The 15704-nt window shown below is 34.3% G+C and overlaps 1 protein-coding gene and 2 long non-coding RNA genes across 3 annotated transcripts; 1 reads left to right on the top strand and 2 right to left on the bottom strand.

Moving 5' to 3' along the window:
• Window positions 1-5975: 5975 nt before the first annotated feature.
• LOC133789547 (uncharacterized) lies at window positions 5976-6551 on the bottom strand. Its single transcript, XR_009873604.1, has 3 exons — window positions 6498-6551; window positions 6245-6372; window positions 5976-6018 (listed from the first exon to the last, which is right to left on the bottom strand). It is a non-coding gene; the product is annotated as an uncharacterized LOC133789547 (long non-coding RNA).
• Window positions 6552-7181: 630 nt separating this feature from the next.
• On the top strand, window positions 7182-8403 carry LOC133791599 (uncharacterized). The gene is made up of 4 exons (XM_062229521.1): window positions 7182-7478; window positions 7755-7830; window positions 7926-8104; window positions 8221-8403. Exons 1-4 carry the CDS (start codon window positions 7182-7184, stop codon window positions 8401-8403), a joined length of 735 nt encoding a protein of 244 aa, XP_062085505.1.
• Window positions 8404-9353: 950 nt separating this feature from the next.
• On the bottom strand, window positions 9354-13575 carry LOC133791175 (uncharacterized). The gene is made up of 3 exons (XR_009874135.1): window positions 12713-13575; window positions 11546-12616; window positions 9354-11031 (listed from the first exon to the last, which is right to left on the bottom strand). It is a non-coding gene; the product is annotated as an uncharacterized LOC133791175 (long non-coding RNA).
• Window positions 13576-15704: the final 2129 nt, after the last annotated feature.

Below are 15704 nucleotides of genomic sequence, written 5' to 3'. Positions count from 1 at the left end.
GCGATCCTAGGAAATATTAGAAGCTTCTTAACCGAAGGATTTGACGGAAAACAACCCAATTGAAGGTAATCAAAGTTTAAGTTTTGAGTTTTTCGAGTTTCTAAGCTTTGAATTGATTTTATAAATTGTTGAGTTTTTGGTTCGTTTGATTACCTGCTTTGAAGAAGCAGGTGGAGCTCTCTGACTTGCTGGGCGCTGCGGCGCTTGCCTCAGAAATTTCTGGGGGCTGCGGCCCAAGGTGCTAGGGCCGCAGCCCTTGCCCAGTTTTCGCCCCGTTTGCTCGTTTTGACCCCAGGAACTTAGTTATAGGCCTCGGGAGTGTTCCTACTACTTGGATTAGTTTGGATTGATCTCTCAGAGGCTAGATATTGGTTTGGAAACCTATGTTGATCATTATTATTAATGATGTCCTGTGTTTGGTTATGATTAGGTGACCGCTAAAGGACTAAAGGTTGATTGTTCTCAAGGGTCGTTCTTTTTATCGTTCTAGCTCGGATCTGAGGTAAGAAAAAACAGTGTATGAATACAACTGTACCCTGTATATGTATATGACATGCGTGATTATTATTGAGGCATGTTGGTTGATAAATGTGGACATGGATTTCATATTATATGCTAGTGAATGTTGTATACTTGTATATGTACTGACTAGTCAGGGATACTGACCTAAGAGTCAGAAATGGCATAGCGTCATGGACGCAAGGCCAAATGAAGATTAGATCTGATCGATATCAGCGTTGAATGACTCTATGGCATTATTGCTGGACTGACCCTAAGGTCGATGAAGCGCTTGGCTAGTCTAAGACTAGTTACTCAGAGCCAGGGCATGAGGCCCCGGTGACTATTGTCACATGGCTAGGGAACGATGTTCCATAGTTATGACTTTAGAGTCATGAGGAAGGTTATGTTGGTGACTAATCACCATGCACCTATCCTGTTTAAGCTATGAAAGGTTCACTTATCTATTAAGCCCTGGTGACTCTATCGTCACATGGCTAGAGGGGGCTGTACCCACTTTTGTGACTTTTGCGACTGTCACCTATCTGTTTTGGACTGATAGTCCTGAATGATTATTATGATCATTGTTGATATTATATCATGCTATATTGTGTTTTCTTGCTGGGCCTTGGCTCATGGGTGCTATATGGTGCAGGTAAAGGGAAAGAAAAGCTCACCCAACCTTGAGTGGAGGGCTTAGGTGGTGTTGTATACATATGCGGCCGCTTGACCACCACGGCCAAGGAGTTCTCAGAGGAACTAAGGGGCTTACCCTATTTTGCTGCTTAGGTCGGCGGGATTGTAAATTTGAAACAGTAATGACCATTTTGTACTGAGAACAACTTGTAAACGTTTTGATTAGCTCTGCAGAGCAGTTTGTAATGAATAATATCCTGTCCTTTTATTGTTTTTTCACCTTAACCTATTAATCACATTTAGAGCACGTTTTTAACCAAAGAACTCGGGTAACAGGTCAAATTTTCGGTTCACCGTTCACCGTAACTATTCTGGGGTAACCAGGGCGTTACATCTATGCTCTGCCATCTTTATAAACAATGCTCTGGACACCTCGTTCTCAAACTTCTCAATAGCTTTTGCGTATACTTCTCCACTAATTCCATCAATTTGATTTAGAGCTTCAACACTATCATCCAAGAAGTAATGTGATGCAGATGTTGCCATTGATCTCTCTATCAATTCTGTCTTTCGCTTTGCGGTTTCATTATATGTTGCCAGTGCATCTGCCAAAGCTGATGAGAACTTTGCTCTTTTTACTGATCGAGAGTTCGAAGTGGCTATTCATTTACCTCTTCTTTTGTTACCATCCTCATCAAAACCACTTTCTTCATTCATAGTAGAAGGACTTATCGACGTTGCATCATCATCATTAGAAGGATGAGCATTGGAACCAGTTGCAGTAGTATCACCAAAGATAGTGCATAATTTCTCATAAAACTTACAACCTTTCTTTCTAAATCTTTTAGCAGACTTGTTAACCTACATGAAATGAAATTATATTGATAAAATATACTAATACCTATCAAAATAAATCAAGCATAAAATCCATTTTAAATAATTTTTACCCGAATAAGTTTATCCCAAACTTCATCTATCGCACTAACTTCTCCAGTCACTGCATTGTATCCCATGCCAGTCTCTTTCAGTAAAGACTTAAAATCCTTATGCTTTTGCTTTAATTGATTGAATTTGTTCCTTAGCTGCATTTCACTATAATTTATTTTTGCTCGTCCACAAAGCTCTTCCTTTATATATTTCCATGATTGCTTGGTAAAGGTTGTGGTATTCTTATTTCCCTTTAAAACTTCTTCTTCCATAAGTTCAATGAAAATTTTCTTCATGCTTTTGAGTCCAAACAGAAGCCTCATCATTATTCTCAATAATAAGAACTTCATTATCAACACCTACCATCTAAGTAAGACCTAAAGATTCAATAAGAATTCTAAATGCAAATATAAGACTATTACTAAAGAAACAATCATTTCAAGAACATTATTTGAATGACTAAACATTCCTAAACATTATTAAGATCATAATTTGAATAATATTAAGTTAATCATTTATTAACACTAACAGAATTTGTTACAATAATATTATTTGAATGACTAAACATTCCTAAACATTATTAAGATCAGAATTTGAATAATATTCAGTTAATCTTTTATTAACACTAACAGAATCTGTTACAATAATATTAAGTTACCAAACCACCAAGTACATTAGTTAGAGCTCTTTAGAGAGAAACATATATTTTTACACAAATAAATAAATGCAGAGTTGAACTAAATTACTGGTGGAAACATATATGTTAACACAAATATAAGACATTGCAAAGAAAAGTCAACAGAAATAGAATTTAAAAGAACTCATTTGATTCAATACATTGCCAAACAAAAAAAATGTTTGACAATACAAGTGGGCTTATCTAATCCAAGTTGGCTTATCTAATCCACTTCTAATAATTGGAGCCCAGTGTATTATTACACACTATTAGATGATCAAATATTTGGACCAACCAACAAGAAAGAAAGATCTACAAACACACTCACACAAAGAGATTTAGAACTAAAATGTTAGATATGAAATGGGTTTGTAAAAAAAACAGGTAATGTTTCTACTTGTATTGTGGAAGCTCACCCTCGAGTCTTCACCAAATGGGCAGCTTTTTTTTGAAGGTTTTGGATCCTTTTATCCTTTTGTTTTCACAACATCTTTTTTAATGAACATGAAGAGTTGTGTGAATGCCTATTTGTTTATTTTTATTTTCATGGATGAACTGTACTTGCTTTGTTTTCTCTATTTTTTTATCATTGAAGTTCTAATGATATTGAGATTTGTACTTCTATGCCTCAAGATTATGCTAAAATCTGTTGTACATAATGTTTAGCGAATTCTCATTTGAGGTTGATATGATGGTATGTTTCTATATGAAAACTTGAGTTGATACTTCAACATATAAACTTGTTTTTATGTATTCTTAACTTAAAAAGCATGAAGATTTCAAGTTAAACTTTGTATTTGAACTAGAGATTTGATTAGTTTCTTACTTCATATTAGGTACTAAGTCCTTTTTTTTTTGCAGTATTATTCTCAATTATTTGATATGTGACTTATATCCTGACATTAGACTATTTGTTTTACATGCCAAAAATGAAGATTTTGTCAAAGTTTACATTCAAGTCCTTTCATATTGCTCAGTTGTTACTATAGTATAGTATTCAATAAAAGAAAACGTGTATATGGAACTCTTAAAACATGGATGGAGGTAATCATATAGGTAAAAGGGACATTACATCACATCTTGAGAAAGAATAAATGAAGCTAGAAAATCTTGAAAAAAATATGCTTTTTTACAATGGCAGTGGCAGAGAATCATATCATAAAAGCTCCACCAACTCACTCAACCCATGAGAGAACAAAGTCAAAAAGTAAGATCCACCCACATAAGAAAAAGCAAAACAAACAAAAACCCAGCTGCCAAACAGCCAGTAAAACCACAATGCAGAAATCCACAAATGCAAATGGAATCAGATTCCATGGTATATAAAAAAAATGGGCATCAAAATCACAAGTACAGTTCGAGGAGGCTTCTGAAGATGAAGAGAATTCATGAGTATACCTTGGTAAAGTTTTACTTTTTGTGAATCTTTGTTTGTTTGGTGTTTGTTGTGATATTACAGAAATGAGAAATAAAAAAAACATTGTTGATGGGTTGTTTGATATGACCTCAACTTCATTATTTTGCAACTAAAGTTTTAATCTGAGAACTCTTTTTATGTATGTGCTTGCTTACTTTGATGTATTAGCTACTAATCTTAGATTGAACTCTATGTTTGAAAAACCCTGATTTTATTTGGTACAACAATACAATATAGTTGAACAAATAACTAGTCTTAGTAGAGAAAGTTAATAATGAGTACTCTTATTTGGATTAGGAACTATTTTTGATCAAGTTGAATCCTTTTGGGCATTAATAAAATTAATTTGTGTCAAAAAAAGTTCACTCTGTTTTTAGTATTTTAAATAGACCCACAGACATTTATAATGCTCAAGAAAAATGCAAACCTCGACCTCCAAACTTCTACTTTAGTTCACCCTACCCGCATTACTAGGCCAACTCTGGTAGCCTACTATATTGTTTTGTTAGTAGTGTAAGTTACTGATTAGTACTCTTTTGATTTTTTTTCTTATATATTGGTTTAGTAAGGCAAAAGAAAGAAGGTCGCCTTGATTAGCTTACTATGAATCAACAGAGAAAAAATCTGTTAAAACAGCTGCCAGGGAGTTTCTTCAAAAAGCAGCCTTGGAGCTTCTTGGTGGTGGTGACAGTGAAGGTCGCCTCAAGGGGCCTTTACAGTTCGAGGAGGCTTCTAATGATGAAGAGAATTCATGAGCACATCTTGGTAAAGTTTTACTTTTTATGAATTGTTGTTTGTTTGATGTTTGTTATGATATTACAAAAATGAGACAACAAAAAAATTGTTGATGACTTGTTTGATATGAGAGATTGTTGTTAATTTTCTTGGTTTGATCTTCCATAGGGTAGGGTCTTGTATTTGGTTATTAGTTTATGATGATTTGATATGCAAATGCTTACTGTGATTTTGTTAATATCATTGATGACAAAAAAATGGGCATACCATAAATATCTCATCAAGTTTCCATGGTATACATAACTCAGTTTCTGGCACAACCACTTGAGATTTTGGGTTGCTAACATCTAACTTGGTGGATTTTAGCTGTTTTGTCAGTTATATGATGATAGAATACCACACATATTGGCCAAATGAGTTTCTCTGGCTATTCAAGTTCATACCATAAATAATAAATTTCTCTGACTATAAAATTACACCCATATTTGGTTTAAAGTCACTAATTGAGGTTTTTCCTTAATTATAATCAAACAAAATCAGTGTTTGTTATGCAACCCTTCAAATAAGCATATGATATAACTATTGTGACTGTAATTGAGCACAATAGAATTGTCAATATGCTGAGACAATTGTGAATCAGAAATTTATTGAAGGGAATTACCTCAACAGAGATGGAATAAACCAGCAGTCTAACCAGTTGTTGGATGCTTTAGAGATTTTGAATTTGAACAAGAATTTGTTTACAAAACTCTTGCAAGATCCCAATTCTTTGTTAGTGAAACAATTCTAAGTCCTAGGAGTGACATCAAGGCTGGCTTTGTTACTGCTCAAATGAGATTTTCCCCTACAGCTATAGCCAAGTGGCCTATGAGAACAGTTGGAGGCATGAAAAAGAACATAAAAGTAGCTATTCAAGTATGCTAAATCGAAACATAGATCAAAACCAGAATCCCATATATAACACAACAATACTCAATCTTTTAAAACCCCAGATCAAAACTCTACCTTAAATTCCTAATCCTGATTCATAAATAAATAAAAGAATTATAAAAGAAGAAAGAGATAGTTGGGCATACTTGTTGTGTGATCCAACGACAAGAGCCAAACCCTTTAGAACAAGTCCCTTGTCCTATTGGAACAAGAAAAATGTTTTAGAACAAGTCAGAGAGATTTAATACTAGAGTACAACATTGTATATTATAAATTAACAAAGCATTATGAACCCATCAATTCAATCAAGTACATCACACGGTACAATGCAGTGCAAGGAAACATATCAGAGAAGAGAAGTCAAAAACCAGATGAGAAGGCAATTGAAAAAAAGAAAAATGAGGTTAAGAAGAAGAAGCACGCACATAAGAGTGATAGCCTTCAACAGTGATGGAGAAGAAGCACCATGTAACTGAGCAGGGTGTGGTGAGAACCAAGACAGAGGCCACATTCAAACAAGCAGGCAAAGAAAATGGAAATCATCGATTGGTTTCTGATCATAGAAGAAATCCAAATATACCCATCACATAAACAAAAAAAATCAAAAAAATTATGGCAAAAATCCAATAACGTGAGAAAGTGAGAGAAATAGTAATGGAGAAGAGAATGAGAACTCACATGTGGAAGAGAAGAGGTCATGGAGGGCAAGAAGAGCCATGGAGGAGGCTAAACCCTAATCGTGAGAAAGAACGATCTGAAAATTTTAAATTTTTTTTTTAAAAGTGATAAAATGTTGTTTTCAAAATTTTAGAAATTTTAAAAGTAAAAATGTTTTACCGAACGTGTTTCTTATTTTTGTTATCATATTTTTAATGATTTAAATAGAAAATTGTTTAAAAAAAGTTTACCGAACAGGCCCAATATGTCTGATATTAGAAAGAAAACTTGGTTAGATAGGCTTTGACTATTTTGTGATATGTTTGACTATACTGTGTTATGTTTGACTGTGTAGGCTTTGAGTTTTATTTTATGTGTGCTTGACATTACTATAGTATGTTATGTTAAGATAATGTAGTGGAGACTTTGTTATTAGTTTCAAATACATATTGTTTTATTTTCTAAGTTAATTATTCATGTCAAATAATTTGCAGGATTCAGAGTAATCAAATGGATGATTCTAGTTCATCTTCTGTAGATAGTGATTTTTCAGATTTTTCAGATTTTTTGATACTAAACGTTTTAAGTGATTACAATGAAAAGTTTATCGAGAAAATCCCTCAAAGAACATCTTCTTAATGTGGAGAAGATTTTGTTAGAGAGTTATTAGGTGGTCATGAGAGAACATGCTATGAATTATTGCGAATGGATAAAAATGTATTCATCGAGCTTTGGACTTGTATAAAACAAAAGGAATATATTAAGGACACACGTGAGATTAAAGTTGAAGAAGCAGTTGCCATTTTCCTTATAATTTTTGGTCAAAATGTGGGAATGAGACTTATAGTTGACCGATTTCAACATTCGCTTGAAACTATTGATAGGCACTTCCATTTAACATTAAAGGCAATATGTAAATTAGGACAGGATATCATTCGACCAACTCAATCTTCGTTACATTCTCATATTGTCAACTCCTCAAAATACTACCCATGGTTTCAGGTACTTAATGTACATTCAATGTAATATAACTTTATATATAAATTATATATTTCACATATTTTTAGATTACATTTTTCTTCGATAAATGTTTGTAATGGTTTTGGATTTTTGTACTATCATAATTGCATTGGTGCCATTGATGGAACACATGTGAGTGCATGTGTCCCTATAGATAAGCAAGTCAGTTATAGAGGCCGAGAAAATGTGGTAACACAAAATGTCTTGTGTGCTTGTAACTTTGAAATGTTCTTTACTTTTGTATCTGCTGGTTGGAAGGGCACTGCAAATGATTCCAGGGTGTTTATAAATGCAATTAAGAAACCTAAATATAAGTTTCCATTGCCTAAAGAAGGTATTGAAAACCTAGAATTGAATTATTATTTTATAATTTATGTGATGGTGCATATAGAATACTAATTTTTCTTTTTGACATGTTTTATTATGTAGGTGAATACTATGTTTTGGATTCTGGGTTTCCATGCACAAAAGGTTTTCTCCCACCATATCGTGGTGAAATATATCATTTGCAAGAATACAATAGTGGACATAATCGACCACGTGGTATGAAAGAACTATTCAATTATAGGCATTCTTCTCTTAGGAATGCCATTGAACAGTGCTTTGGTGTACTGAACCACGTTTTCCTATATTGAAGATGATGCCACCTTACAAATTGAGTAGACAACCTTTGATAGTTATTGCTTGTTGCACTCTTCATAACTTTATTCGTCAACGCACACAGTTTGATAATATGTTTAGAGAATGGGAAGAAAAAAAACTTGAGGGTGAAGACAACATAGAGGAAGCTAACACTAGTGTGTCAAGATGTGAAGTCAATTTATCTGATGAATCCGCCATAGCAATGGCAAGATGTCGAGATCGTATTGCTCAAGCTATGTGGACAGCTTATAACAATAGAGATTAGTCAACTATATTTTATTACTAGAAAATAATTTTAGTATTCAAATTGTGTTTATGGGGACATATTGTAGACTAATGGTGATTTTCTATCTACTTTAGATTAAATATTTTATTTAAAATTTATTTAGGTATTAAATTTTTTCATATTTTTTAAGCATTATAATGTTTTATTTATATTTTACTTGTAAAAATTATTTAGATATTAAAATTTCTAATTATATTTTTTCAAACAATATGATATTTTGTTAATTTATATGAAAATTAACAATATTATAACTAAGTTAGATTAAATATGTACGTGACATGTCACTTTTTTTATTAAAAAAAAATAATAAGTATTAAAATAATTCTAGTAAAACAAATATGTTTTCTAAAAACTGCTTATTTTTTTATCATTCAATCATGTTTTTGGTTTTGAAAACTGTTTTTAGAAAATATTATCCAAATATCATTACATTTTGAATACTACAAAATCTATTTTCTATTCTTATTTTTTAAAACACAATTTTAAAAACAAAAAACATAAAAAACAATATCTAACACGCTCTAATTTTGTCCTCCATTTTATGTAAGAATATTTTTTCTGTTCTCCGTACATACGGATCCCTGTGTTTTTGTTGTCTTATTTCCCTCACGATGATAACAGTATCAGTATAATTGGTTAGCAATTTTACTCTTGTATTAACTTACATATAAATACAGATCATATCTCCTCGCGTAACTTAATTAACCCAAGTTTCCTCATTATTACTATTTCATTAAAATCAAGACTAGTCCGAAACTCTACCACAAAAATAAATTAATTAACTAATAAAAAGAATATGCAGACTCTTAGCGGTGTAATTGAAGATTGCTAACTCAAGGTTCTAAGTGCGGGCAACAATAATCTCAATCCACAAATAAATGAAAATCAAATTCATAAACAAAAAGAAATTTAATATGAAAAAAAAAATCCAATAATAATCTTCTTTTTCTCACATATAAAAGGACCAATGGTAACAACATTTATGATATATAGTACAGTATCAACTAAGGTTAAAGTGATATGACGTCTATAATTCGGGGCCAATCATTAGGGAACTTACATTTTGCACCAATTTTTTTTTTTATTGTTTTTATCTATTTTCTTCATTTTTACAATATGATTAATATATATATATATATAATGTGTATATGTTCAGTTTATTAAATACACATATCTCTATATAAAAAAACTGTATTTTTCGTTAGAATAGATTAGTTGGTCTGTATAGTTACAGTTGTGTTGTTAATCTTGTTACTTTTATGTTCTATTTTGTTTAGCTTTTCCCGCTTCTTTTTCTCTGCTTCTCTTTGTACTCTTTGTAGTCTTTCATTTGCTATAAATAAAGTCTTTTGAGCTTCTGGTCATTATCATATTAGAGCTCTATTTTACTACTCTCCTTTAGTCTTAACTTGGTATCAGACCTTTCAAGAGACTACTTTTCTCGACTCTGTTTCTTGATTTTGCTCTGCCTCTTCAATGGCGAATCCCGATGACTCTCGTATACCTCCTACTGCTGCAACGCCATTTGCTTCAACGAATTTCTCTGCCCTTACAACCCAACAATAATAGTTCATGGCTTTGTCTCAAGCCCTAAATCATATTCTTCCCGTAAAGCTTGATCGATCAAATTTCCTTCTCTGGCGCGCTTAGATGGAAAACGTCATCCTCGCCAACGGCATCGACGACTTTCTTGATGGAACAAATACAGCTCCTGATCAGCATATTGATGGAATTGCTGGTCTCAATCCAGCGTTTGTTGAATGGCAAAGGAAATATCGTCTTATACTTTCTTGTCTCTTTCATCTCTTTCCCCAAAAATCATGGCTCACATTGTTTGTCATACCACCAGCGCCACTTCCTAGACTGCCCCCCAACAAATTTATTCCTCTTCTTCCAACGCTTGTATCATGCAACTTAGGCTTCAACAGCAAACTCTCGAGAAAGGTGGTCTGTCTATCATGGATTATACTCTCAAGGTCAAGAACTTAACTGACCAACTTGATGCCATCTCTGAGAAAATCTCAGACCGAGATCAGGTACTCTATCTTTTAGCTGGTCCCAACTCATAATACAATGCCTTTGTTGTCTCTATTACACCCAAAACTAATCCCCTTACGCTTGAGCAAGTCACAAGCCTCCTATTGGCCCATGAGTCTCGACTTGAGCACCAAAACTTTGTGGATGAAACTACTGCCATTGCTGCCAATATCGCTTATAGACAACAACCACCACAAAGAAATCAACCCTGGAATAGATTTCCCAATGCCTGTGCTTCCTCTAATGTTCCTTCTGGACATGGTTTCTATAATGCTCCTGCCAATAGAAGTTTCTCCAATGCTCGTGCCCTAGTCAATGGTCCCAAAGTCATATGTCAGCTTTGTTTGAGACCCAGTCACAATTCCTTCACGTGTTATCGATGATTTGACCCGAATTTTCCTGCGCCCACTTCTTAATCTCAAGGACAATCTCAGACTGCACCCTTAATGAAAGCTATGATAGCTAACTTTACCACTGTTGTAGATGATTCTTGGTTGTTTGACTCAGATGCATCTCATAACCTTACACCATCTGTTGCCAATGTTGAGTCCCCAACTACATACTCGGGTCCTGAAAATGTCACAATTGGTAATGGTCAGAAACTCTCGATCTCTTCCATTGGTAACTCTTCTATTCATACACCTCAAGCTTCTTTTCAATTAAACAAAGTTTACCATGTTCCCAAATTATCTACTAATCTACTTTCTATTTCTAAGTTTTGTCTTGATAATAGTGTGTTTATTGAATTTCATGCTCTTCATTTCTATATCAAGGATACTCATTCGAAGAGAACTCTACACAAGGGTATTCTTGATCGTGGTTATACAGTCTACAAGCAGTGTCTTCCCTCAAAGATTGTCCACCTATCAAGCGTGCATATCACACTAGTGTTCTTCCTACTGCCCTTAATACTACTGTCCAGTTCAATAATGTTCCTCAACAACCAGCAACCATTCGGCCTGCTCGGTTGGGTCATGTAAACTCAGATGTTGTCAATCGAGTCTTACAAAAATGTAATCTACCGATTTCCTATATAAAAGTAAAATTTGTACTTCTTGTCAATTGGAAAAGAGCCATAGATTACCATTTTAATTGTATGTATCCCATGCTACAACTCCTCTTGAATTAATCCATACGAATCTTTGGGATCCATCTCCAACTGCTACCATTGATGGTTCAAGATAATTCATATTATTTCTTGATGACTATTCCAGATTCTCTTGGCTTTATCCTTTACATTCTAAAGATAAAGCCTTAGGTGCTTTTGAGAAATTAAAATTACTTATTAGGGTTGAGCGTAAGCATAGGCATGTAGTTGAGACTAGCCTATCTCTTCTTGCACATGCATCTCTGCCTCTTCATTACTGGTTATATGTTTTTCGTGCTTCCATATATATCATTAATAGTTTACCCACAAAAGTTTTACAGCATATAACACCCCATATCAAGCCCTATATGGGAAATGCCTCGATTACTCTCTTTTTAGGACCTTTGGATGTCTGTCTTTCCCTTATCTCAGGCCTTACAATGCCAACAAACTCCAATACAGGTCCATTTCGTGCATTTTTCTGGGATATAGTACACAACACAAAGGCTACTTATACCTTGAACCCAAATCTTATAGGATTTATACTAGTAGACATTTGGTATTTGATGAATCATATTTTCCCTCCTTCCTCACTACCTCTACGTCTATTACCACTTCAACTTCACCCACGCCTACTCCTACCATCCTTCCTTTCTCTCATGTCAAGTATCCATCCCCACCTATTTCCCCATCCATTCCCACCTCATCTTTATCTACACAGGTGATTCCTTCCACTTCTCCTCCTCCCATTAACCCCTCTACATCTCATTTATCTACCTTACATACTATTGCTGATGATTTAGCACCTATTGAACATGCATATATTACTAATATTGTTTCTGTGTAGCCACAACCAGCTACTAATGTGCACCCCATGGTCACTAGAGCAAAACATGGAATTCACAAGCCTAAAGCTTTCACGGCTAAGTGTGTTCCTTCCTCCACTTCTCTGTTGAATAATTACAAACAAGCTCTTGAGCATCCTTCTTGGAAGGCAACCATGGAAGCCGAAATTGTAGCTCTCACTAAGAACAAGACTTGGCAGCTCACTTCTCCACCACCGCAAGCCTACATAATTGATTACAAATGGTTATTTAAAGTGAAATACAATCTGGATGCCACAATAGACAGACATAAAGCTAAACTAATGGCTCGCGACTTTACAGAAACTCAAGGAGTGGACTATTTTGACACATTTAGTCTAGTTGTCAAACCAGGCACCATCCGAGTTTTCATTGCTGTCGCTCTATCCAAAGGTTTGTGTAGTTTAAATCTCCACTTAAGCAGTTAACAACAGTACAGTTACAAAAAATTAAATTATCTTGCCCGAAGGCCAAAACCTCACATGCTCTCTTACAAGAATCAATTACAAGAAAATTTATTCAGCTCATATCCTAATAAACCTCTAATAGAATCAACTAATTACCACAGGTACAAATCAATTGAATTTCCACCCTATATATATACTTGAGGATCGCATTTGTTGAAGCCCCAAGTTCTTGAAGTAGAGCCAGAGTTCTCAGGAGCGAGTTAGAGAGAAAGGGAGAGATAGAGAGGGGGAGAGAAATAAACATAAGAGAGAGTCTGTAAAAGTATTGTAAAAGAAAAGAGAGAAAAATACAGAGTACTGAGAGTTGAGAGAGAGGGATTACCTTGTCGTACTTCTGTGACTTAGAATCCTTACTTGATCTATCTAATCATATTCTTATCAATGAAAATCTGAGATCACCATCTAAGGAGCAGCTCAATGAGGACGTAGCCCAATCTTGGGTTAACCTCAATAAAATTATGGGTGTTTTCTTTCCTTTTACTCTCTTTATTTCTCTCTATAAACTAATCTTGTTTCTAGGGTGATTTCTCTATATTTGATCGAATTTTCTTAGGGAAGAAATGGTAGAACTCTCTCCTAGGGTTTAGAGAAGACTGTGATATTGAAATAATTCTGAGACTTTTGTGATATTTGTTTGTGAGGGATTACTAAACTGTGTCATATTGGTGTTTTGAATTGAAGTCAAATATAGGGTGTTGAAAGGTCTAGAATGACCTTGATAGAACTGATATGTTGATATGTTGGTTTGTTGGTGTAGGGATCATATAGTAATTTTCTATAGTGGTATTAGAGTCAGGTTGGGCTAGAAGAATCGGCAAACATTCATATCAAGGAGGAGAAGAACATAACAGAAAGAAACACAAGATAAAGAACACACACAAGGCTAAAGGAAGATAATCCAGTAGAATCTGATCAAGATCCTGGAGATGTTTTAGAAGAATTTGTGGACATACCACTGACTGTTAATACTGAGATTTCTAATATCTCTCTTGATTTAGATTTAAACAATATGAGTAGCATTAAAGTTGATATTAATAAGTTTGATGGCTCGGGTGATTACAAGATTTGGAGAAGGAAGATTAGATCATTGTTAGCTCAACAAAAGCTACTCAGAGTGCTAGAAGACTCGATCTAATGGCCAAAGAACACAACAAAAATTCAACAAGAAGAGTTCTAGGAGACTGCTACTAGGCTAGTCATTTTCAACTTGTCAGATGCAATTATAAGACTAGTGGACAAGGAAGAAACACCTGCAAAGATCTGGAAAAAGTTGGAAGAATAATTCCAACAGAAATCTTTGACAAATAAGATCTTTCTTACAGAAATGTTCTTTGGTTACAAGATGAGCCACTCTAAGACCCTTAAATAGAATCTAGATGAGTTCCTAAGGATGCACATTGAATTAGCAAACTCTGGAGAGAATGAAACATTAAGTGATGAGAATCAAGCTATCATCATACTTAATTCCCTAGCTGAATCCTAAAGAGAAGTGAAAACTGCTATATAATATTGAAAGACAGAGATAACTCTGGAAGAAGTCATCTCAGCACTAAAGTCCAAAGAGTTAGAGATGAAAACTCAAAAACTGGGTAGCTCTAATAAAGAAATAAACTTAAGTAGAGGAAGATCAAATCATAAGAAGCCTTGGCACAACAAGGGAAGGATTCAGAGTAAGGGACATCAAAAGGGTCATAAAAACAAGAGGGGAAGATCTAATTCAAAAGGGCCAGCAGACTCTAATGCATGTTACAATTGTGGCAAGCCTGGACATTTCAAGATAGATTGTTATTTCTTGAAAAAGAATAACAGGAATAAACATGAGGGACAGGGAGATTATAACAACTCTCTATCACATTCATGAAACCATAAACATGAATTTCAAAATGCAAATTTGATTAATGGATATGAAAGTGGAGAAGTCTATATAGCCTCATCATCTTTCAAAGATGATTGAATACTAGACTCAGGATGCATTTTCCACATGACTAACAATAAACACTTGTTGACTAATTTCAGGGATTCAACTAAAGGAAAGGTGATCCTCGGGAACAACCAATACTGCAATATAGAGGGTTCTGGTTATATGAGCTTCAAGATGTTTGATGGGATTCTTAGAACCCTAAGTGGAGTGAGGTATGTCCCTAATCTATCTAGAAATATTGTTTCACTAAGTGTGCTTGATGATGTGAAGGTAGAAATAAAAATCAAGGAAGGTCAAATGAAATTGTGCAAGGGATCTATGGTGGTCATGAATTGTATTAAGAAAGAAGGCCTATACTATCTAATAGGTGAACCTATTGCAAAGAGTCACAATATAGTGACTGAATCACCAGAAGACTTAAAAGCAACATTATGGCACAAAAGACTTGGCCATATTAGTGAAAGGGGATTACAAATTGTGAATGAACAACAAACACAAAGTTAGCAAGGTGGACTTTTGTGAGTACTGTGTACTCGAGAAACATCATAGACTCAAACTCAAGACAGGTACACACAGAACTAAAGCTATATTAGAATACATGCATTTTGATCTATGGGGTTAAGAAAAAACTACTATACATGGGGGTAGTGTTTATTTTATGTCATTTGTTGATGATTATTCTAGGAAAGTTTGGTTGTTTTTACTTAAACATAAAAATGAGGCTTTTATAAAGTTCAAATAGTGGAAAAGTTAACTAACAAAAGGATAAAAACCCTAAGGATAGATAATGGCTTAGAATTCTGTAATAATGAATTTGATCTATATTGTAAATAGAATGGGATCCAAAGACACAGAATTGTCAAATTGACACCACAACAAAATGGTGTGGCTGAAAGGATCAATAG

The sequence above is a fragment of the Humulus lupulus genome, chromosome 7, assembly GCF_963169125.1.
Source record: "Humulus lupulus chromosome 7, drHumLupu1.1, whole genome shotgun sequence".
Taxonomy (NCBI): Eukaryota; Viridiplantae; Streptophyta; class Magnoliopsida; order Rosales; family Cannabaceae; genus Humulus; species Humulus lupulus.
The sequence above is the reverse complement of the archived record's forward strand: the minus strand, read 5'-3'. Positions and strand labels throughout refer to the sequence as shown.